The sequence below is a fragment of the Vidua chalybeata genome, chromosome 9 (assembly GCF_026979565.1).
Source record: "Vidua chalybeata isolate OUT-0048 chromosome 9, bVidCha1 merged haplotype, whole genome shotgun sequence".
Taxonomy (NCBI): domain Eukaryota; kingdom Metazoa; phylum Chordata; class Aves; order Passeriformes; family Viduidae; genus Vidua; species Vidua chalybeata.
Genome location: NC_071538.1, coordinates 25,891,752 through 25,917,850, shown reverse-complemented (window position 1 = coordinate 25,917,850; position 26,099 = coordinate 25,891,752). Strand labels below are relative to the sequence as shown.

Sequence of the window (26,099 nt, the reverse complement as noted above, 5' to 3'; positions counted from 1 at the left end):
TCCTGTTTCAATAGCACTGTTATGTGGTGTGGTTTGGCTTTTGGCTGTTGGTTTGCTGCTGTGAACTTTCTTTGTATCTTTAAATATGTGAAAAGGTTTATTTTAATAAATGCTTAGGAATGATCTTATTTCTACTGGGTTAAGTATATTTTGGAGCATGCTAACTGAGCTATTAGGAAAAGATGTATCTATGAATTGTTTTACAGACTACCTAGGAGGAATCTCTTCATCAGTTTGTTTGAATCATGGTAAGAAAGAGAAATCCCTTGTACTGGCTAGCACAAAGCTAAAAATCTTACATGGTTGTAGCAGGCAGTTGAAGAGCACTGCTTTCTTCCTATTATGGAAAATAGTGAGCAGCTTTTAGCAGGAGGTGTGGGTCAGTCATGTAAACATAAGGAGAGCTTCACTACCAGCTCTGTGTAGTACATACACACAGCAACAAGGGGACAAAACCACACTGACTGTTGAAGGAATACAGTTTGTACTCCCCAAAATGCAGCAGCTGCTCCAGTCTAGTACAAAAGAACATTTTGAGTCTGCATTTGTTAATCTGCACACATAATCCTGGCAATCTGCCCACCTTTATCAGCAGAGAACACACTCTGTCATCACAGTAGATGTATCATAACAAAATCTTTGTTCTTACAAACTCTATGGAATTTAACATTATGAGATTTTCTTTTCCTGAGGTTGAATGAACAAAATATCTTAAGGTCTCCATAATATATCTATTCTTCTTGTGTGACAGTTAGGGAAATGCTGTAAATAGCCATGTATGTTCATTGTTTATAGGAACTGGTAGGTTTATATGAACAAGTGAAAAATTGTCATACCTTGCAGACATGTATCTCCAAATCAGCCAAAGCAAAATCCAGTAGAATTTGTTCTATGTAAATAAAACAAGATTTACATTAAAAGATTATCTGGTAACTTGTGGAATGGTTTAAGTTTTAAATTGACTATAATAGTCCTCTGTAGAAAACTGACTATCTAGTATAAATGTAGATGATGTTCTGTTTTCCCCCATGTATCAGAAGGTCATGAGGAAGGATGTCTCCCAGTGTATTTCTTTGCTTTCTCAAACCATGAATCTAAGACCAGTGAAAAAATTACTGAAGTGTATATTAGAGAGAAATCCTGCAGCTTTATGATTTTAGAATAATGGAAAAAGTTCTCTTTGGCACAATTTATATAATCATCTAGCAGTAGCCAGAGATCCAAATCAGTCAGCTGTCAAGACTGGTGACATCCCTCTAAAGCTGAAATGGCAAGAGCTTTTATAAGATATAAGTTGGGTGTTTGGAATACAATTTAGAAGACACAGCAATCAATATTTATGATATAAGTGTATACAATGTGAAGTGTGTATTGAAATTCTTTTAACTGTTTGGTTTCATAAAGTGGCAGGTTAAAAATATGACGGCCTTTTAAAGAAGAAAATTACAAGAAAAGCAGAGAGAATATGTAGATATTGGGTAAGCCTGTAGTGGGCCATCAGATTAATTTTACATGATGCAATTATTAAATATATATAGTATGTAATATGAAATCTCATTATATAGGAACATGCTTCTTAAATAAGTAACCGATGTATCTGTTACATTATTAAAGGATACTCATATATTGAAGTAAAGTGCAGTAAGTGGTATTTAGGCAACAAACCACTGCAGTAGGTGCCAATTAAGTGCTGTTGAAAGATAGATGGCATTTTCTCCCTGTTTGTCAACAGCATTTTTTCAAAGGTGTAGTTACAGAAGTTGTACCACCTCACCCTCTTTTAACTGATGCTGGCCTGCTGACCTGCAAATTATAAATTAATTCCTGGGATTCTGGGGCAAGGGGGGCTTTATTTTGCCATATCAGCTGTCAGAAGAACCCTATCATCAGAAAGAAGTTTAAAGAAAAGGAGACTTTCTAAAATCTATTATGCAGTACCAACTCTTTAATTTCTACTGTGCCTATATGAACACGAGCAGTTTATTCCCTTCCTTTTTGTAGCAGCTCTTTTACGTGTGGGCAGGTAATGTCTCTTGGGCCCTTTGTTCCCCAAACCTTCTCTTCATTCCAAACACCCTCCATTTCTCGGCTTCCTTGACAGGTTGTGCTGGAAACTGGACCCAGGATTCCAACTGACCTTGTCAAGGCTTGTAGGGCACAAGCTTGGGGTGCTTTTGTGAGCAAGAGCCTGCAGGTGACACATGTGTGTGTCAGCTGCCTGTCCTGCAGTGACATTGCCTGTTCAGGTGGTGACAGTCTCAAATCTCAGCTCGTGCCTTCTGGACAGCGATTTACTTATGTGTTCTCTCCTCCAGTGCAAAAGGTTAATACAGAGTTTTTTCTGACTCTCTTCTCCATCATATGAAGATTAATTTGTAATTGATTATACCATATATTGCTGAAACAGGCTTTGGTGGAAAATACCCTATACTTGATTTCCCTTCTTAAGGGCACTCTGTGAGGTAATAAACATTTGTAAAAGCTTCCTGGTCCATTACACAGAATTGTGTAAATCCCACTGGTATGTTTCTGGGGCATTGTTTTGCCAAGACAGCCAATTAACTTTGAAGCATGGACTGAAAAAAAGGTTAGAGTGAATTACAGGACTCCACCAGGTCACCTCCTATTACATAAAAGGGAAATAATGAAATGGAAAGAAGGTTGATGGAAAGAAAATTCACTTCACAATTATAAATGTTTTACTTTTTTGTTTGTTTCTTTTCCTTACCCCTGTTCTTAACTTCCCTGTTCCTAAAAGCAAAACCAAACCATCTAATGGTACTTAGAATTCACTGTAAAGACAGCTGTGTATATGCGAGGTTAAAAATAATGTTGTGACTGCCTATAGAAAGATTGTAAAATAATGTAGTTCAGTATATAATTTTGTCAGGGAAGTCTCATAACTTCTGTATTGATAATTTCTTTATGCATCTTATAAGGTAGATAATTGCAAAGGATGAACTTATTCCAACTCCTGCTTCTAGCTTTTCTTTAACAACAGGAAGAAATACAAAGAGCGCTTAACTTAGGCAGTTGGGAAGTAAATAGCATGGTAATACTGAAGTTGATAAAGAAATACATGCTACCAAAGAACTGCTGGAGAGAAGCAAATCCTGATTCCTAAAGTATGATGCATATGTATGAAAATACTTACTTTTCCAGGTCAAAGCTTTGGGGGAAAATGCCCCAGTCCTCCTAAAGTACTATGTACTTTCAACAACAGCAGCAAAAATACTCATATGCCTCTAAGCACTGAGCGATAACTTAACTGGTTTTCCCAGAGCATTGGGAACTGAGAACTTATGTAAAAGGCTACATGTACCTTGGTATTATTGGCTTGTACTGCTTGTGGGAGAAGGATAAGGATAATACAGCCTTGCTTGTTCTAACAAGATCTAATGACTTAACACATTTATGCTTTTATCATATCTATGGCTGTAGTGTCAATTAATTTAAGTTCCATTTCTTAAACAACTTTAAACTTTCCTTTATTTCCTATTAGAGAAGGCAGTACCTTTCTTACTATTGTAGCTTGCCTTTTTTCAGCTAAGGTGGGAGCTTCTATTATACGTGAATTTAGTGAGTGGCTTATATTCTGTTAGTTCATGTTTAAATTGGCATGTGTTCATTTATCATACATAAATCAAACTGCTGTTGACTCTGAAATTATTTTACATGAGATCAGAAGAAGGATTTGGGGCATTAAAATTATTTGTATTGTCGGTTGACTCTCAAAAAAAAAAAATCCGTTTTTTCGTGTCTTCTAATCTTCTGGAACGTCCCTAGTGTTCTTAGACTTATTGGAAGAATAGCTCAATGTGTACAGATTACTCCTCTTTAATCCTTTTGTAGTGTTAAAAGCATGGCATTTTTTTTCCCTTTTTGCTTCAGATTGAGATGAAGATTTAGGTTAAGCATGAAATTGGCAGACTTGCAGATAATCCAAAGACTATCAAAAATTAATATATTTTCTAGAAGACTGAATTAGAACTCTCTTTTTAAAAAGGAAAATACACTACTAATGTCAATTTGCAGGTCAGTATGTTAACTCCTAACAAAATTGAGATATAGGCCAGTATTTCCCATCCTGTCCTCAGTCATCAAAGAAAGGAGCTACAAGCTGGCTTTTTAAGGCTGAAACCTTGCACAGCAGCACAAAAGCCTGTCAGCACTTAGGTGGTTTAAAAAGATGCTGTGTTTAGTGGTATAACTGCATGTCTCTCCTGGCACTTACATCACTTTTTCCCTGTATGGAGAAGCTCTTGGTTCATAATCTCTTTTAACTAATGTAAGCTGCCATCTTGATGACTAAATTAAGGATAAATCATGCAAGACTGCTTTCATATTACTCTAAAATATATTCTATTTTGACCATATTGTCACTTTTGTTGTCTTGTCCAAATCATAGTCTTCTAAATGGTGGGTTGTGGTTTTCTCCTGGCAGTTAATTTATCTGGAAAAATACTTAACCATTCTTCCAGTACTACCACTGACTAATTTTTCCTTTTAGTTTTCCTGATGGCATATACTGCTGATTTTTCATTCTTTGCGTTGCTTCTGTACCTTTCCCAAATCTTCTTTGAAAAGAATTGAAAATATGATCTGAATTTGCATGTTTAATCCTAGTTCGATGACGTTTTGGTTTTGTCTTTTGTTCTGCTTAGGGATGGCCTATATCTCTCTTCTGCTGGTTATTTATTTTACAAATTCTTTCTTGTACAAGTTCATACAAGCATATTGGAGATAGCTGCTGGACTAAAGGAGAGTGAGCCAAATTCACTCCTTTGCCAAAGGGAAGGCTGAAGTGCTGACCAAATAGCTGTGGACTCTGATGAGCTTCCTTCCTGAGCCAGCACATACTGAGAATAGTTCAAGGAGGCCTTCAGGATGTAGGTCTGAGGAAAAATGTGAGAGATTAGAGAGTTTAGGAGGGGAGCTGGATCTTCAAGGGGACTTAGAATGATGGCTGGGTGAGAGAGGAAGGAAGTGTCTCCAGAGACTGGAGCTCACAGTTCATCAATTCACAAAGCATCGCTGATACAGAGTAACTTAACTTCTTCCCACTCTTCACCTTCTCCTTACTAAAAGATAATCGCAGCCGAGTGCTTGGAGGTGTTTCCCCAAAGTGCTTCTGTTATTCTGTCAAAAGGACATCATCAATCTGTGACAATCCCAATAAAGCAGAGACTTCCAGATCTGTATGTAGGCATGATGTGATAAAGCCTTATTGCTGGGAATATCTTCTTCCAGAATGGGGATAATTTTTTTTTCTCCCACAGTGTAACTCCCACCACTCCTCCTCTGCTTTTTGCAACAGCATCAGGATACATGGTGCTTTACAGATTAAAATAATACACTGTTAATTTGTTGGCAACTAGATATGCCATTATGTCCTACTTTTGTCATAATTTCTGGGAGCAAAATAATGGATTGATATTGGAGCAGGAAAATCCTGAAAAAAAGTATGGGAATAATAATTGAACTGTTTATATTGAACTTTTAATAATAATTTGAATAATTGAACTTTTAATAATTGAGCTTTTTATATTATTTCACTTCTGTACTTGCTGCTGTGAAAAAGCATGTTACAGTAGGCTTATATTTACAGAAACTGTTTTTGCACTCTTACATATTTCAGATGCCTTTTTAGAGGATGCAATTCATTGCATATGCATTAATAGTTTGAACATATATATGTATATTGAAAGATGAATGAGGGTTTGAGGTGAAATTGGAAAGCTTGGTGGGTCACTTGTTTTCCCCTGTCATGAATGTCAGAATGTCAGTGCTTAAGGTAGGGCTGCTTACTGTTTCATTGAAATGTTTATTAAATTAATCAAATGCAGGATAAAAGTGGAAGATAAAATGCAAGCTAAAATGTGGAGGCTGAGTGAGAAGACTATAAAATCAGGTGTATGTATGTATTAATTATTTACTTATGTGAAAGAATGGTTTGTCTTTATCTCACCAAGCAGCATGTTTTATCACAAGTATATAGCATTATATTTGCAAATATGGATGCATTCAGTACTAGACAGTACATTCTTTATCTGTAATTAGAAGAGAATTTAACTTTTTTTAACCAGTGTCTTGTTGAAATACCAGGATATAACAGCAACTTTAATGTTGGATCAGGGCAACAGAGGAATTAAAAGGTCATAATATAGATACATAAAATATAAAGAGCTGAACAGGACTTGGAAAGCTAGGAAAAGCCAAAGCGGCATCTTCATTTGCAGTCTTGGAACTCTGGCAAAAGCACGATGTTAGTCTCTAAATGTGACAACCTGTCTTGTTCATATCTCAAAGGGATAATGCTGCTTGAATGACTGATTCATTCTCATTAAGGCCTGTTGCAAACATCATTTGCTGAGTGTATTCAAAGCCACTCTGACATGTCATTCCCATAGTCATATTGGTGTGTAAATGTGTATATGTAAACAAACGTGAGAGTTACTGAGCCAGATCTACAAGAAGGGAAATATGACATTTAGAATGTAGAGTTAAGATGAAGACAGCATTTAAAATAATTTTTATAGTCAGTCATTGATAAAGCTTGCATTGCCAAAAGAATCTGTAGTTTATGTAAAAAAAATCCCCATATAGTCAGTTAGGGATTAATTCAAAAGTCATTGCAAAGGTCATGTTAATCAATGATAGAAGTATTTTAAAGAGTACCCAAGTAAAAGGTTTGAAGAATCACTGTTACCATGCCTTTTCTTTATTTTGCACCATTTCATCATTGTAGCTTTCAGGTAGGTCAGTGTGGCTCTGGGAATGGGGGTCTGAGCAGCCCCCTCTCTTGCCAGGGCTTCCTGCTCGGGCCTGTCCCGGCACACGGCCCCGAGGGATGGAGCTGGGAGCACCTTTCCTGTTGGGTGGCTGCACATCCCTGCATGGCACGGGGGAGTTGCAGGCTGTAATGAAACAAAAGGACTGAGGGATGTTCATGTTCCTCTTGTCTGTAGAAGCTGCTCTGGCTGAGCCTCTCTATGCTTCTTCTTTGGACATGCAAAACTGATTTTGTTTTGTCTTGGTTTTTCCTCAGTATGGGCAACTTGTATTAAACATTTACTTTGGTTTGGATTTGATAATGCCTTTTGAACTATCCAAACGATGTAGCAAGTGTTACACCATACACTCTTTGATGGTGAGTATTTGTTTTGCATCCAAGTGCAAAGAGGATGAATGGGAAGAGTTCCAGACGCAACAGAAAGCATGGGTACTAATGTGAATATTCTTAACAGTTTATCCTAATAGTTTTTGTATTTGTCTTTTTTCTTTGCAGCAATGTGAACATATAAAATAGGCTTTCTGAAGTGAAACTTTATTTAAGTGAAGATTACAGGTGCATTTGTGATTGTTCTCCATCAATAACTATAAGATTATGAAGTAGTTCTTCACTCATGAGATACCCCAGGTCTATACCCACACCTTTAGTCTGTCATGGGGTATAAAATAATGAATTAAATCAATATATCCACTGTAGATGTGTTATATATGCAGAGTACACATTATTTACTGGAAGGTAAAATACCACAGAGCTGTCTGTTCAGGGAGAAACCATGTGTACATTCTCCTGAAGGCTTGGCATTCCTCTGGACTGGGTTTATTCTTGGGCCTTTGTAGTACCTCTTGTCTTGCTTGATGTGTGTCCATATGTATCCAACACAGAACTTGAAATAATCATAATTTGAAGTAATACATCTGAAAATAGCAATTGTTCTGTGTCTAAGTATGAATAATTAACATTTCTAAGCAAACCATAAATTATCTAAACTGTGTTTTGAAGTACATTTTAAAATATTGACAAATTTTCATGTTTAATATAATTAAAGTTCTGCACAGTCTTTCATATCTATACTGTGTACTGTAAGAATTTTCGTTGGCAAAATTGCTTACTGATTTGGGCTTGTCATATGTCTGGATGATCAGGTAGATGCTGAAATATATCCTGCCTGTTAGCTGTGACCAATAATACATGTCCTGTGATATTTCTTCTTCAGTGAAGAAAACTGCACACCAGCTTTTCTAGTAGTGCCCATTCCATCTTGTTCTATCACAGTATTGATTTTTTTCTTTTTCAAATACTACAGATTGACTTGCCTATGCAGACAGCCAGCTTTTTATGTTTGATAAAATTTTCCTTTGGGTATTTTAGGTAACATAAGTTACAGATACTGCCTGCAATTCTGAAATAACACACTTGAAGCCAATGATGTTAAATTGATTGCTGAAGTGTCCCATAATGTGTCTCACATGTAGTTCAGCCAAGTTTCTCAGTAATCGTCCTTTCCCATTTACGGATTATGGGATTTCAGAGTTTGGATGCTTGAAAAGAAAGAACAGATGTCAGGCAATTTCTAATTTTAATGAGAAAGGAGGTTTGGAAAAAACCCAAACAAACCACAGACATGAAACACAGAGCAAAATAAGGCATTTAGAAATTAAGAAAAAAATGGAAAACAACAATTTCTACTTTTCTTTGCTTTACTCAGTCCAATCAGAAAAAAACATCAATTAAGTCCTTGCAGCAGTACCTCTCCAGGGATTTTGGCCTGGCTTGATGTTATTCCTCAATGTTTATACCAGCTTCTTTTCCACCTCATCAAAAAAAACCTGGTTTTAGTTCCTCCAAATGTTCAATAGTCGAACTGCCCAGCAGAGATTTTTGTTCTGTGGTTTTACACTTTTAGCTGATGAAACAATGCTGAGAATCAATGGAACAGCCTGAATCTTGCACAGGGCCTGCACTGATCCTTGCGTGGCACTGTGAGTACTATTCATGTTTATTGCTGGTGGTCTCTGAATCTGTTGTTTAAGGACAGCTATAAAATACTTCCCAGCTCCTTCTCTCCATTCATCTTCTCTCTTCTTTCCATTAACAAGGTGAGGTTCATGTATGGAGCTCACTGCTTTTGCCAAAGGAAAGATTCCATCTTGTGAAGGGCTTGTGTGGTTTCTGGACAGCATGCAATGACATATCTTATGCTTGTAGCACAAGGTTTCAAATAATACTGTTGGTATTTCTTGGTATTCTTATAAGCAAAGAAAATACTTACAATCTAGTTATTGCCATCTTAAGTAATGATTTGGAAAATAAAAGGATAGGAGTTAGCAGTTTTCTCATTTCTGCCTTGTGATTTTCTCTTCAGCTGGTTTCGCTGTTTTGTTTCATTTATCAGCATACTCTTTTACTCAGCTTGCCTTAGTTGGGGAGAACAGGGGGAGGGATATTTTGCCTAAGAAAATGGTTGTTTACTACAATGTGAATAGGTTACTGCTGCAGCTGACTTCACTGTTTCAAGAGCTACTAATTATGCAACACGTCCTGGAATAATAACATTATAAACCAAAAATGCATGAGGAATGAGAACATGATCGTGTGGTTTATTGTTTTAATCTTTAAAAAGACTTATGAACTGCAGTTATTTCATTACCAAAGAGAGGTGGAGGAAGGAGACTTTCCAATTCATTTCCATGTCCTGAAAAGTGCTGATTCACAAACAGATGCTTTTGAAGGATGAGAATGGGCACTGTTTACCTTGCTTACCAGTTAACTAAGTAGCAGCCTCTAGCTCACAGTGGCGACCTGTTCTATCTTAATTCTTTGAGTAAAGCATTTTAATATTTTCTGTGCATAGGCTGCAAGCTAATTTCCCATTTAATTTTTCAAAAGAAAGTTTTCTTTAAGAAATTGTACCTCCTGAAGATGGTATCATATCGATAACCACTTTTCATGCCTTTACCAAAGTAACTTTCAAGAAAAGCTTTAGTTACTATGTCATCAACCTTCCCATTTTTGTGAAATGCTGATAGAAAGACAATCCACTGCTTTATTAGTATGCTGCTTGAATTCCAGATTTTTTTTTAAGTAGAGTGATAATTGGCAACTGTAGTCTTTCTTGTATGTATCCTGTCCTCAGCACAAACCTTTCCTGGGTACCAATCTGCTCCTGTTGGTCTGCAGCAGTTCCTGATGCAGACAGAGCCTGGGTATGACCCTGTGCTTAGCAGAAGCTTATGGTGATGGAGACTACTGCCAGATGTCCTGAAAAAATCTGCTGCAGTAGATGAAGTGGACATCCTCAGGTCCAAGTAATCTATTAAAAAGGATTATTGGTACAGCATGATCTCTGTGAGGGCACACAGATTGCTCTTTCTTAAGAATAAAGTGTATTCCTTAGTACAGTTGCTTTGAACTATGAGAAAACAGATCTTAAGGTTTACAGTAAAGCAATTGTTTTATGCCTGTGTGTGCATATGTAAGTCTTTCTCTGAAGAACCCATACTCTACTTCAGAGGTTCAAGATCTGTCCAGAAGTTTGGTGTTTAGTCCAGATTAACCAAACAAGTGGAAACACTTTTGAATATGTCTATTGAAACAACCATGAAGTACCTTTCCTACTTCTGCTATAACATCACTGTGGGCCATATCCTTGTTTAGCAGCCACTGTTGTGGCTGGCCTGTCCTAATCCTTTAATAAGTAGATGAAAAAATGTTGGTCAGCTGTCTGATTTAGTAATGCTATTAGTCAGCAGCTTGTCACTTGCAAGGTTTTACTACATTAACAGCCATAGAGAAACAGATTTCTTGTGATCAGTATAATTTTGTATGTCTGTTTTAATTATTTAACACTACTGATAGAGTTCATTTAAAGTAGGAGACTAGGAAATTTCTTTTGACCTTGGCTGTTGTCTAGGTTAATTTCCCTCTCATGTCTTACTGTACTGTGTTATGGTCTATAAATGTGGTATTCCTAAAAACCATTGAAGAAAAGGTCAAATAACTCCTATACTTAATGTAATTGCCATTACAGTAATGAATGTAATGACCTCATTTCTTTGCCCTTGTATGGTTAATAAAGAAACAGCAAGGAAATTATCCGGAGCCTGTTCATATGCACATGCAGGAAGATTTCATATTATGTTCTCATGTGAAAATTGAAACTAGTTTTCTTCTTTTTGAAGATAGCATGTTGAAATGAACATACATATTTTGATTTCTTAAGCCAATATTTTGCTAGATTAACAAAGAAAGCTAAGCCTAACAAATATTCTCATGTTTAAAATAGATTTTTCTGTATCAGCAATTTAACAAAAGCCACAGAAGTTTTTCAAAGGTTCTTCAGCAGCAGTTTTGTAAAAATATGGTGATATTTGACATGTGACGGAATGAAGCTGTCCCTAGGTCTTGGATGCTTACATGTCAGAGACATTAGCTTCAATACTACATTTTTTTTCTCTATCTAAGGTGCTGAATAATACACATTTCCTCCATACATTATAAAAATACAAATTTGGACCAAGAAGGATGGAAGGATGGTAATTCTCAAAAACAAAGATGGTTTTTGCAACAAAACACCCCAAATATCTTGTTTATAACTAAAGTTGTTCATAAAATGCCTTCCTGGAGAATTTAAGTCTGTATTTCCAGTTTTGTATTGTGACAAGTGTCTCACACAAGTTCCAGCTGGGAGGCACATTTCCTGAGGAAACTGATTAGAATGTAGCAGTTAAAAACATACTCTGGAAGGCCAGTCCCAGAACTGTGTGGAATTCAGTTAGAGACTTCCATTGGTAATTTGGCCCTACTTTGATCTTCATTTAGTTTGAAAAATGAGGGAAAGAACCACAGATAACTTCATCTCCTCTCTTGTAGAATAGCAGTATTTTTTCTTTACATTTTTACAAACATAATGATATTGAGAGTTCAGTTTCTGAAACAGATTAATTGAACAAACCAGTATATTGTACTGTTCATAGCTGCGATTAAAGCAGCCTTAGTAGTATATGCAGACAAGCTCATTATTACAATTCAGTTCATCAGAAACCAAGGCTGTAGATTTGTTAAATGTTGAGAATTATGAGAAATATCATGCTCTGTATTACTTTAGGTGGTTTTTTTTAGTAAATTGCTATTGTAATATCAAGTTGATTGCATGCCTTTTATCAAATGGGTATTTTATATTCGTTCAAGTCTTTAAACCTTCAAAGGATGTGAGTAACTAACTAGTTTTTGATCAAAAAAAAGGCAAAACTGAAATGCAGGTAAGCCAGAAACCATGTGACATCAGTTACCTGGGCTAAAAAAGCTGCTATTCAGAACTGGCTGTCAATATTTAACTGTCAAACAGATGAACTAGAAGTGTGTGCTGTAAAGTTTCAGAAGTAGTCTGCTCTGACCCCAGACTGAGCCATGGCTCAGGGAGGCTTTGTCAGTGGGGCTTGCAGGATGCTGAGGCTCAGTTTCAAGTGCCAGGCTTCATGCACTGGAGAAGGCATCCCTGTTTCCTTTTCTAGTCTCTTCTCCATGGATTAATACCTCAGCCCTACACACATATTTTATTTTGGGATCTCTGCCTCTTTTTCTCTTTGCCAAACTTTCCCTTTTATGTACTTGTATAAATGTAACCCAACCTATCCCCCAACCCTAAACTCTTCACCCCAAATTCTATAGAAATCTGCCTTGTCTTGCCACTGCTTCTGCTTGTCCATGAGGAAGTGGTAGTTCTCCAGCACTCCTAAGGCTGGGTTCCTTCAGCAGATGTTCTGAGATGAATATGCTTTGATTCTTCCTGGTGATAACTGCCTCTGCAGGTGTTAGCTGAGCTGCCAGAGAAGTTAAACCAGTGGTTTTAATGTCATTCCTATGCAGGTATGAGTGAGTCAGGCAGAGGGAACTACTTTTTTTTTTTTTTTGATATATGGATAAGACAAAGCCTTGTTTTTCTTTTTCCCACTCCTGTGTTCTTCAAAGAGTAGTGGAGCTTGCTATGAAAATAAGAAATTCAGATAATATTTAATACAATTATTGCTCAGTCTTTGTTTTGAACCAGCATAAGAGCGAGGAGACAATGCACATAAGTAACTTTTGTAAGAGGTTTTTGAGTTGTTTTATCTGGACAGGATTTAACAATATGTTCTAGGAAAATCCTGAACTTGAGGCTCTTGCTATTTACTTGTTGAAATGTGTATAACTGTCTTACCAGTTATCCTGTGCTACTTTCTTACTTTAGTTTAAACTATCTAACTACCAGTATTTGTCTTTGAAACTTGGAGTACTTAGCATAAAGACACTGAAGTGCCTTTGTGGTTTTTACCATTAGGCACTTGATTCTCCCAGTAATAAGAACAGGCAACTTGCAATTGGTAAGTATATGTAAAAAATTCAAAGTAGGTTGTGTGAAACTATAAAATAAGTCAGAATTCAAATAATGTGATGAACACCATTTGCTGGTTCTTGATTCCAGTTTCTGTTGTGCAGGTATTTTGTTTCACTATGTCCTGGAGTAGGTCAAAGTCTCTCTTAGTTATGTCATCCAGAAAATCTGGGAATCTCTGTTAGCTGTTTAGTTAGGATTGAGTTAGTAGATCAAATTATGAAGCTCCCTAATGAGCATAATGAGGAAAGGTTAGGTCAAGCTTATAAGTGCTATCAAAATGCTTAACACAGCCAATATCTGTTCCTGAGAGATCCTTTTTATAGAAGTGAATTATGTTTCCTGTATCAGATGTGTATAGTCAGCCCAACAATGATTTCTTAAGATATATATTCATATAATAGATTACTAAATTTAAGAAGTTAACCAAATAGAGAAGACTATAAAAATATTGAAAGCAAAAACCATTCCTTCTGTGTTGCAGAACCTGTCTCAGGGTGCTTAGTATGACTCAGTAATGCCTGTTCTTGCTGAGTAAGCATCCTATGAGAGTCAAGCCCTTGTTCTTCGTGGCAATGCAGCAAGGAGGTAATTCAGCATGATCATTCCCTTGCAGGACAAGACTAACTAGACAACTGGGCTTATTTTAGGGTTGTGCTAAGCATAGGTACTGTGTGAGGCTAGAGAAGAATTGCATCCAAAAATCATCAAACAAAGCAGAATTGACTACTTCAGACTGCTCCATTTTGTTGGTTGAAATATTTTAGAACTTGTTTCCTTTCTAGTATCAAAAATATCTTTATTTTTGCTGTAAATAATGGCCAAATGAAGCAATAGTTTTTAATAGAGTTACCACCTATTGGCTCTGCTCATTAATTCCTTCCTCACCTCCTGCAATATTCAGGCATTGGCCTATACTTTTCCTGAGCTGGAATTCTGCAATTTTTAATTGAGACTTAGAGTTTAGATGATATCTTCCTATGCTAGCAGATTCATTTGAGACTTGTATTATCTGGGGAAAGGTCTCTGGGAAAGGGGCCTGGAGGCTTAAGCTAGGCAGCCTCCTCAAACTGTTGTTCACAGAACCTGCAAGGAAGCTGGGTGCACAGATGTGGGTTAGAGTGGCATGTAAGGAGATCCTCACAGTGCTCTTGGCACAGCTTTCCTGTGTGTTTAAGCCCATACTCACCTGCTATTACTCTTTCTTTTACCATGGATATGAGCAACACTTGTTTTACTTTTTTTCCTAAAGTATGTGTCCTACAGTGATTATTCCATCTATATTCTTGATACTCAGAGTAATTTTCATCAAGCCCTTGGAATTACTGACTCTTTTTACTGAGTGTGAAAAGTACCTGGATCCAAACCTCTGGAGATATAAAAATTCTCCCAGCTAAGTGTAGAGAGTTGATCTTCTGTGTTCTTCGCTCAAGTGCCTGATCCAGTTGAGGCAAAATCTTTAATGAATTTAGCTAGAAATATATGTATTTGTTGTGCAATACGTATTTCTGTTCACAAAAGCCAGTCTGTCAAAGATCAAATCACTTCTCCAATGCATAGTGAGTTTAGGGGACTTCAATTACAAGAAAAATCTCCAGGAAAGAGTGAATTAATTATTTATTTCTATTTAGCATGAGGGTAACAATTATATCCTCAGTTTTCTTTCTTCCCCTTTCTTCAAGTACTGTAGTGGGAAGTGGATTTGTCCATGTTTCCCTAAAGAGGGAGTTCAAAAGGGAACTCTTGAGCTGAGTATCATTTAATGGAATATAAGAAATAACCTTAGCAGCAGGTAACAATGTAGGAGCTGTCTGTAATTTGTGGTATTTATCCATAAGTATCTGTGTGTACAGGAACATATAAAACTTTTGCTTAGTGCACTTTTTAATGAAGTTGTTTTCAGTTCTTCATTGGAGGTGAAGAAAGCTCTCTAATCAAATGTTAGGCAGACAGGAAAGCATTAGCAGCCATGCTCAGAATAATTTTTCTTCTGCAGTTCAGTAAGCTTCTTATTGAACTATTTAGCAGTAGAATGAAAAGCTGTGGAACCTACATTACAGGGCAGAAACTAACCAGTAATTACATGAGATATTTAAGATTAGTAAGTTAAAACTCTTGTGTTCTTTGCAGGCTGTAGCTGGGGAAGACAAAAGCACATTTGTGTCTCAGAAAATAAAATACCTCTAAGAATCTAGCATTTTGTATTTTTTAATATATTTTTGTGTTATATTTAAGGCTTTATTACTTCGCACCATTGTAGTGAAGCAATAAAGGAAAAAACAGTTTTTTAGAATTGGCTTAAACCAAATCTCCGCATAACACTTATGGGAAAAGTGTATTATTTCCTGTGTTGTTCACTGCTGCTGTGTTGATCTTGACTTTTTAAAAATATATTTCTCTAATGGTTTTGTATCATTTTATGTTACTGTGTGGGGAGTTTTAAAATTATTTCTCTAAAATTATTTTTCTTTTTTGGAATTGTACTTCTTTATTTATGCCTTGCTGCAATTCTGGACGTGGGAGGTATGTGACAGCATGAAAATCCTGCCTGGGTTTTTAAGCTGTATATCTGACTGGTGCCACCTCAGAGGAAATACCAAAATTTAATGTACTGTCTTCATCCAAGCTGCTCCAGGGCACTTCCTTCAGGCATTGTGTCCAGGTTTGTCTCGAGAAAGAAGACTTTGCTGAGCGGCTGATCTCGATTTCTGCCCAGCTCAAAGTGGTTTCTGGTTCTCCCTCAGATATGAAGTGTTGCTTGCTTGCATAATTCATTCCTAACTGTGGATCTGACTAGCAAAAGTGAACTCTCCTTCATTTTAGGGAGTACCTCATTTTTTTTAGCTGTACCTAAAATAAGCTGCTCAGTGAGAGAGGCAAAAAAAAAAAAATCAGAACTTTATTGCTATTAACAGAATTTCTTACAACTTGGGATTTTTTAGAGAACTTCAGCAGTTATGCTGACAAAACCTGTGTTTGGAAGAGTAGGACACTATTTTTATAGCGCAGTTTTCAATTTACTGCTTCTTATTGAGCACAGTGAATGAAGACATGTAAAAGAACACAGTTTGTGTGCTCTTCCCAAAATAAATGGAAGAAAACCAGTAGGGCTCTTTGTGCAATTAAATCGTTTTCTCATTCTTTTTGTAACTCCTTTTAAAAAAAAACAGCAAACAAACCAAACTAAACAAACAGCTATTTTAGATATAAGTTATCCTGTATGTTTATTTGGTTGCTTAGAGTTTTCTAAAAGAATAAATCTATATATGTTACTAGTTTTAAATATTTTCATTAGTAAAGAAACTATTAAAAAAATCAAAAGTTTGATTTTTGCTAGCTAAAAAAGTGCCAGTTTGTTGTTTGTTTCTCAGGATAATACTTATTCTTTTTATTATTTACTGGTTTTTAAAAGTCTTCTGAGTGTCCTTCCTGGATTGTAAAGAAAATAACTTGGAGTCACTTTTGAGACTGAAGCTGCTTGTATTTGATTGCTTGTATGAAATTGTGTCACAGATTGTGACATGGATCTAGACAGTGTCGGTAAAAGTTTATTACACTTAGTTTTGATAGTACAAATTATTATCTAAGGTCATTCTTCCCTCTGTTTGTTTAAGTAGTTTGCACTTCATTAATGATTTGCTAGAAGCATTGAAAACGAGACTCAGTTAACTAATTGTAAATAATTTACTTTTTCTAATATATTTATAATGTATTGAACATATTGTCATTTCTAGCAACACTTCCGTAGCTTTCTCTCTCCATTGGCAATCCCCTTGGTAGGTGCTTTCCCGAGAAGCTGATGATCCAGCATGGGAGGTGAAGGCTACTGAATTCCCTCTGGGGAGTTCAGGGTGGGTTTCCTTGCAGGCTGGTCTCAGAGCACAGGTGCAGTAGCCAGGGTACTACTCATGGGTCAACAGCTGGGCAAGAGGATGGTGCTTTCACACCTCTGGGAGCTCCCTTGGTTATCAGACCGCACATGGAAGGCAGTGTCCTTCGCACAGGCAGGGAGTAAAGGGTGGAAAGAATTCCCTTGTGCAGCAGGCAGTGTGAACAGCTTTGGATCAACCACAATGACTCCTAGCAGTAGCGTTCTCTATGAGGCCACTCTTATGTCTGGCTGGAAAACACATTTTTGCGCTCTACCTCCTCTTAAAAAGCAAATCCAGCATTTTCTTGCTGTTTTAATGTCTCCTTTTTATTTTTGGGGGGAGGTTCTGAAAACAGTCTGAAAATAGCACAAGGTTTTAACCCAGGTGCCATTCAGACTAGGCAGCATGTAGCAAGGAAAGATTATTAGAACAGTGGCCCCAGGTGTCAGAGATGATCCAAATCTTCCCTTCTTTGCTGTGTGTTACACGTGCTAAACTATCTTGCTGCAATCTGCATTGGGAACTCCTACCAGAACTGCATGGATTTGTATGGCTGTCCCAGACTCTGCAATCCCCCACAAGGATTAGGGGGGCTGTACTCACAGTTTGTGTGATACTTGCTTTGGACCTCACTCTGCACTGCACTGCTGGGCCAGCAGAGGAGCAGCTTGTGCATCCCTGCAGAGCATTGCTGCACTGCACACTGGGCTGCAGGCCCCTCAGGAGGCTGCACACAGGCAACACCCTTTCCCTTTTGAAATACTTTGAGTGGCAAGATTCAGCTGCCCAGCACTTTTCTTCATTCACCTAGGAGCTTGTATCAGTGTTTGTCCATAAAGGTCTGTAGATAAGGCATAATAACAGTGGTGGAAGGAGTTCACTTGGACCAAGTCCATTAGCGGTGGCAGCGGTGAGGAGATGCTGATTCCTTGCCCAGCTGTGCTGCTGCTGCTGGGAGCAGAGCTGGACTCTGTGGCAGACAGGGCTCTCAGGCCATACCCAGGGTCCAGGCTTGGCCCAGGAAGGTTGGCTGTCAGTTTCAGTTTGTGAATGTCTTATAAGTGTAGTTTGCCTTTTTTTGTAAAACAAAGCAACTTAACTGCTTTTAGAAAAGCAGTACGTGCTGCTGCCTGCCTCTGAGGTCAGCATGATCACTTTCATTGATGACACAAACACTAAGAGCAGCACATACTCTGGATCTGTTCTTTTTCCTGCTGGGAATTCTGGAATAAGTGACGTGCATGAACTACCTTAACTGTGATGATTAGATAGCATATTGCTGTGTGACTCATGTTGTTCATTGCTGTTACCATGGCTGTTACAGCTACCTTGTGAGATGTTTATATGAATATTTTTTATCATATGGAAGTGGTGGTGTTAGCAAGTGTTGAGGATCTTTGTTTGCATTGTTGAGCTGTGTTTAAAGACAGTGTTTTAAAAATGCTGTCCTTGGAAATTGTTCTGATCCGTGGGAAATCTCACTTAATACCTAGAAAGCTGTTTCTGTTTTTCTTATCATGAAGCAGAAGGAAATGTGTTTAGCTGTAGGCACTGCCTCTAAAAGCCACCATCATTTTATTATTCCATCACAAGAATCTAATGTAAATCCTTGTTATCCTCTTTTTTTTTTTGTTATTGTGTTGGGTTGGGGGGGGCAGATTCTTTGCTTACTTTGAACTATTACAAACTGTGAAATAGCCATTATCTTTCAATATATAACACCACAGGAAATGTACCTCCTCTTTTATACAGAAGATATAAATATTATTTTAAACCTAGTTGAGTACCTATAGCTGTGGCACCTACCTTACATCTACATAACATAACTAGTTTACTAGAAGAAAACGAGATGTTTTTCTATCATTTCATTGGTTTTTTACTAAGGATTAGTATAATCATGTCTTCTTCCTGGATTAGGACTTTAAATAGAGATGAACTTTCACATATTAATGCAGCATTTTCATGACAGTGAAGATTGTTTCACAATCCCCACGTTTCAGCTTTTATTTCCATAACAAGTAACATTGATCAGATGGGGGGGTTTGGTTTTGCTATGGTGACAAATTTAAAAGATCTCTTTAGCTCTGTTGAAAGTGATGTGATGTTTGAATCATTCATTAAACTTGCTTATTCTGTTCACTTTTAGTTCTTTAAGTTTGGTGTTGTTTTTTTTACATAAGTTATTTTAATTTGCAATTTAATCTGTGTTCTCAAGTCTGTTATATTTGTTTTCATTTGCTTTTCATTTAAAACTGAAACCAGACAGAACACTTGTAGCATTTGCAGTTTTGGTCTTTCCATGTGTGTGGCTATGTTCAGAAGCAGTACATAAGAAAGATCTGTTGATTTGCAAAGTAATGAGGTGTTGGTGTCTGTCATTGTAGAGTGCTCACTTGGCCATGATCGACACCCTCATGATGGCTTACACTGTGGAGATGGTCAGCGTGGAGAAAGTCATCGCATGCACTCAGCAGTATTCAACCTTCTTCCAGGCTACAGAGGTACCCTATGACATTGAGGATGCTGTCATGTACTGGATAAACAAGGTATGAGTGCTGGAAAAGCAAGCTGGGGTTTTCTTTGTTATCTGTATGATTCAATTAGAGATGAGAAGCTAGGATGTGTATTTGTGTACGTAGGTATATCAGGACTGTTCTGATACAGACTGTTCTTACATCTGCTATTTATAGAATATTAAAAGAAAAGTTTGCAGAAATAAGTTAAACATGTGTGAACCAAATAAACAGGAAGTCTAAATTAATGCTGGAATATATACTACATATGACATCTCAAGTGTCACTGTCATGTTGAGATGCCACAGTGCCTGCTCAAGGGTCTCTTTTTGGCTCTTGATAAGTTGTCATCTCATTGTGTACTTTGTCACAATTTAAACCCAAAGGTATTCTGTTTGTTTGAACACATCTTGCTTGAAGTGATCTACCTTCACTGCATAATCAAATCAAATGACAAGGATACCCTGTTAATCAAATGTGACTGAGCATAATAAGGGAAAGGTTAGTTTGTACAATGTAAAGCTAACAAGCAGTGACCTTACACTGCATCCAAGACTGACATTTGCTTCAGGGCTATAGTCTAAAAGTTTGGTTTATTTCTTTAGTTCTGTGTTTGTGATTTATAGACCTTTTGAAGAACTTCTAATTTCTGTGACTTGTTTCTTAGAACAGATAACTGAATGAACTATTTTGTCTCTAGGTAAATGAACATTTGAAAGACATCATGGAGCAGGAACAAAAACTAAAAGAGCATCACAGTGCAGAATCTGCAGGAGGTCAAAAGGTAGGTGGAGGAGTTAAAATATTTTAAACAAGAACAAGCATTTATCCGTGAACAGACATTGCAGACATTGAGCTTTTAACTGCTTGTGAAAGAAAGCAAACTTGTAGTAATCATTTTGTTATTAGTTTTATCACTTTCGTGAAAATGCACGTTTAAAAATAAAACTAGCAGAGTTGCGCTTTTAATAGCCAGTTGTCCTTTCTGACAAATGAATCTTTAATGGCAGGGGAAATCTGTTACATTAATGCTAAGGAGTTTTAAGAATAATTACTACCTTTGAGTGACTTAAAACCCCAGATAGATCTGAGAAAAGACTAGAACTTTTTTTCATGGCATTTAATAGTTTTTTTCCTTGTGTATTGCATGAATGTCAAAAGAGAGATCTGTACTTGATATCATGAGAAGGATTGCTCTGGCTATGATCCAAAATAGTGGTTGATTACAAGTTTTATTATCTGTACAATAAAAACAGATTATGTTTGACTCCCTTTCCTAGCAGGATTTTTTTCCTTTTGTTTGCAGAGCTCAGTTAATTAAGTAGCCTTATGTGCCCATCAAAATACGTAGGGATAGCAGACAGTTCCAGAGTATGTAAAATCCCTTGCTTCAGAAAGATCCTTTACCCTATTGTGGTATAACTATTAGTGAAGAATTGGTAATCAGTCTGAACACCTTTTGGTCTTATCCCTGCTCATGAATGGAGAACAGATTTCCAAGCTGCTGCAAGGCTGTAATCCTCCTTCCCAGCCTGGCCTGTTCTCACCTAAGCTGCTGCCTCCTTTTCTGTGCCACTCTGAGGGAGTGGCAGGTTGCCAGCCTGGATTAGATGCTCAGCTTCAAAAACCATGAGTATAGTGAATATCTTAGCATTTGTAGGGTTTTTTTAATGTAAGGAATGCCAATGAAGGCTAATGTGACTCAGCAAAAGAAAATGGTGGTTGTTACAATAATAGTGTGACCCTGGTGCATATACCCTGCCATGGAAAATTTAAACTGTGTTCAGTAGTGATGGTAGCATAGAAATCTGGAGAATAAGATGTCCTTGGCAAGTTCATTTCTCAAATTAAGATAAAACAAAGTAAACAGAGGCCTGGGAGATAACCTGTGTTCCTCTGTCCTCTAGTGGTTTTTCTTCTTCCTGAAAATAATAGTAGGATGATTTATGTGATTTGTCGGTCACTTGAAAAGATGAGAGCAATTTGGAAAATCAAATCTGCATGAGTGTCTTAGTATGATAAACAAATATATATCAAAGTGAAAACTATTATCAGAGCAATTCCATAAAATTATCTGTATTTGTAAAAATTCAGTAATATTTATTTTCACTTATAGTTTGCGACTTACATTAGGAGTAAAAGGATAAAATTTTTAGTTTATAATTTATCTTCACTGTCAACATTTTAAAATCAATTATTAAAAGATTTATATAGTCTGTAACTGATCCCATAAATGGACTCAGGGGAATAACACATTTACCTAAAAAATGGTATTGTGGTGGTTTAGATGATTTGTGAAGCTGTAACAGAACACAAGACCCCGGTTTTGTTGGCCGAGGTACAAATGCATTGGCAAAATAGCAAAATCATGCAACAGTTATACCGTATCATGGAAAAAAACATATATTTAAGGCCCTCTCTTCTGTACACTGATTTTTTTATACTATTATTGCAGATACAAATTATGTTTTTTACCTCACTAGGGATTCAGCTGCATAAATTACATTGTCAAGTAAGGTATTCTGTGCTTGGGGGTTGTATTAGCATGAGGGTTATTTAACTCCAGGTTTTCTTTGAGAAACTGTTAACTGATGGTTAATTTACTGCTCTGATATCTCAGCTTTTCTTTTAGTCATATGTGTCACAGTATTTCCCAAGTTTCCACTTACTCTTCTTAAAGGTAACAGTCATTGCATGCATGCAAACATCTGAGGTTTAGAAGCACATGAAACATCCCAACTAAACCCTTTATTTCCTAACTGAGGATTGTACTGAATGCTGGCTTGACAAGGAAAGCTAATGCAGATGCACTGGGTGAGTCCATTGCATCAAATCAAGTTCACCAGCATTTTTAACAGGAGTTTCTGTTAAATTATCATGTGGCTCCTGTCAAGCATCTCTTCGTGTTCATTCCCAGATGCCCAGGTGTTTTACACTGATTATCTGTCTCCATATTGCATCATGTGTTCCTCCTTTGAAAGCACAGAACCACTGATGGTATTGGCAAAGCTGGGAAATAACTGTAGCTGCATTCCTGAATTCCCAAACTGTACCAGATTTGGGTCTTATAGAAATACATACCTAATTTTTCATTGCATGTTGTGCTTGACGTCAATTATTAGTAACAATAGGTATTCTTAGATTTAAAAAAGGTGAGCAGGGGTGAATTAAATTCTGCCTTTGTATCACCTAAAGCCCTACTACATGATTTTCCAATTTTTAGGAAAATTAAACTATGCTTGTATATATATGTTTAGCATTTTCTATGCTCATATTACAGTTACAGCTTTATTATTAGTGTCTGAATTGTTTTATTTTCTTTCTTTTATGTTTTTAAATTTCTAATTGCTGTTTTTCTATTTGTTTTTTAAAGCTTAGCATGAAGGGGAACTAGAATTATCCATTGTTCAGCTTTTCTGTCTTCCACCATCATTTTCAGCCTGGGGCTTTTTAATTTATCTTCTCCATGTTACCACGGCATTTAGCAGTTCAAATGGTGAACTCTATATGAAAATTTAAGAAGCTTTGCTATCTCCCTTTTCCAGACAAAACCTTTGTTTATTTAAGTTTCAGAGTTTCCAAGGTATGGTCAGATCTTGAACCTGAAATAAATTTAAACTCTGAATGCCCCTTCTGCAGATTAGAGATGGCCAAGCAAACATGGGAAGAATACTTAATTTTAGTCAATAGGGACAGCTCTTCTTTAGGCTTAATTTCTGCCCAAGAAGCAGCAAAACTAGGTACCTATAAGGTGAAACAAAGTTTACATGTAAATTTTGAAATAATCAGTTGTGAAAAATAATTTCAGTGTAGCACTCAAGCCTGCCAAACTGTGTTACTGTGTTGTTATAGAACTGTGATGAATCTTTTTGCAATGAAGAGTAAATTTCTACATTTACAAAAGGTTTAAACATCAAATTCAGATTATTGGATACTACAAATGATAAGATATACCTGTTTTCTATGTCTGGATAGATAAAATCAGTATTAACAGATTATGAGGTTGCTTTTGTTTTCTTTCCCTGTCTTCTGCTACTAGCTGTCTGTAGAAGATGAGAGGAAGGAATGTGTATGATTTTTAGTTCCAGGTAGTCCTCTTGGACCTTGATCAGCTGGTGATTTGTGGTAACCTCATCTTTTTCTGGTAGAGTCTCTCCATCTCTCTTCAGAATTAGGATTTCAAGTTTTGTAGTAAATAGGTTTGATTTTCAGGCTTCCACTGAATAATTTGTAGTGAATGTACAGTTGCACTGTTTGGTTTTCAGTGTAGTTGGAGCTTTTCCAAAAACATGTTATTCTTTTGTCTGCTTCTGTGGTTTAGACTGAATCAATCTTAACAGATTTAAGTCAAATGCAAATCCTATGAAAGAAACAAATGTAACTTCATATAAGTACCTGAATTCTTCAAACTTTTTGTAAGATCAGTTTAAGCAGTGCAACCTCTTGTGTGAAGGTAAAACACTAACACTGTAGTTCCACTTTCCACTAGAATTTAATGTTTCATAAATCCACACTGCTACCAAAAGCTAACCTGTCAAGAAGAAAAGTTTGCAGCAGAATCAGCTTCTTGATCCAATCAGTGCACAGCTGCATGAACACAAATGATGGTGCAAGGAAGATAGCAGAAACAAGCAGTTAATGAAAGGCATGACTGTCGTGTTTTCGCACCATAAGATGAGTTTATGTGGAAATAAATTTATCATAGCCATGTTTCAAACTTTTTGTTATGGGGGATAAAAAATCATAGTGTAAAACCATAGGTTCTCAACCTGTAGGACTATTTTGTTCTTTCAGCTTTTTTTTTGTTTGTTTGGTTGGTTGTTATGTGGGTTTTTATTTTGACTTTGTTGTTGTTATTTTAAACATTGGGAAGAAGTTAGCCAGGATTCTTTGCTTAATTTGTTTCATAGTGACTGATTTTTGTGACGTTCCAGAGCAAAAAAGTTTATTCTTGCTGATCTGAAGTGACAGTTCAACAGCCACTGAATTTCCAGGTTGTCCAAGAGACTTCAGCTTTTCTTTAATCTCTTTTCCTTTATGTGGCTTAGAAAATGTATACTTATAAATCATATGGTATGTTTGAATTTAAAATTTAAAAGTCTTTCACCCCTTGGAAGCATATTCATAGTCATCTCAATCACAGTTTCAACCAAGTGGATAAATAAAAATATATATTGGATTAGTGGTTTTGAGTTGTTACTGTTAGGGAGAGCTGGTCTTCGGAATTGAAACGAATGTGTGCTTTTCTCCAAAGAGTACTTCTTCAGCCTAGCATTAAATAGATGTTGGTGGACTTTTTGAGTCCAGGTCTGAAATACACTGCACTTTGATAAATGCAAGGAACAGGAACAATGTTCCTGTCAGTGTTAAATGGAATAACAGGCAGCCTAGGTCTGATCTCAGCCAATTTAGCCAAAACTTTGCTTTATGATACGGTTTACAATTCCTGATTGCAGTTGAAAATTAAGATAATTTCTTTTCAAATTTCCATGGTTTTCCATACATTGATTATTTTTCAGTGAGATTAAGAGAAACTGAATCCTGTGTAAAGGGTGTGACAGAAATGTCCAGAGCCACACACTCACATGCATCTTATAGCTGATTTCTTCTAAGTGCATTTGGGATTCTTTCCTGCTACAATCCACTGAAATGGAGGAGAAGGATGTTGAGAATAGCTGTGTTACTACTGCACACCCATTAGTGCACAATAGCTCTTTTCCATAAAAGCTCTGTATCATTACTACAGTTGCTTGCAAGGTTTTATAGAAGCACAGTATTTTAACAACTACATAAAGTAATAGGGTTCCATAGCAGTTTGTTCCGTGGTAGTTTCAAACTACATTTTTACCATTTCCAGAAAATATTTATCTTCATTAAAAACAAAATAAATTGTTTCCTGCACTTTAGTAGTGGGTTTGATTTTTATTTTTCTACAATGAAATCAATGGAGTGGTGACATTTTCTGTGTGTACTTATAGTACTGGTACATAATATTTTTATTCTTAATGGTAGAAGTATTATTCCAGAGTAGTGCACAGAATTGCAGAAAAAAATCAGTGTGCTTCAGATTAGTATTTTTTTGATTGTGTAGGAGTTTAGAGGTTTATGTATTAGTTCTGATAATTCCTCTGCCAGTAGTCAAAACTCCGTCTACATTTCAGGTCATTGCACATCATGCAGCTGATGCTAATGTGATTTGTCATTGTAAAAATATTACTGCCTGTACCTCTTGTTGTCCTGAAAACTGTCATATGATTGTTTAAAAATATTGTTGAATGTTACTGTTTGGCTTGAAGAAACTAACACAAACTTCACTGCAGTTGGGTGTACTGTACCACAGTGTGTTTATGCCTTTTTTCATTGCTTCAGCTTCCCTGCTTCCCCATGTGTGCTGCTGGAGTTCATTTTGATACTTGTGATATCATGACTTCAAGTCTCAAATGAATTCTTCAGTCGGATTGCATATGTAGAGTACAATTAGATGTGTGAAAGCATTTCATAAAACTGCATTGATCTGACAATCTTAGCTGTTCATGTGGGAAAATTACAAT

At 36.7% G+C, this 26,099-nt stretch overlaps 1 protein-coding gene across 2 annotated transcripts in view; it reads left to right on the top strand.

Annotated features, from left to right (window-relative positions):
* CAMSAP2 (calmodulin regulated spectrin associated protein family member 2) overlaps positions 1 to 26,099 on the top strand; it is an 81,606-nt gene that overhangs the window by 20,352 nt on the left and 35,155 nt on the right. For both annotated transcript variants that reach the window (XM_053950519.1, XM_053950518.1), the window contains exons 3-4: positions 19,420 to 19,581; positions 20,249 to 20,332. In XM_053950519.1, coding sequence (XP_053806494.1) covers positions 19,420 to 19,581; positions 20,249 to 20,332 — 246 coding nt within the window. The remainder of the gene's footprint in view (positions 1 to 19,419; positions 19,582 to 20,248; positions 20,333 to 26,099) is intronic.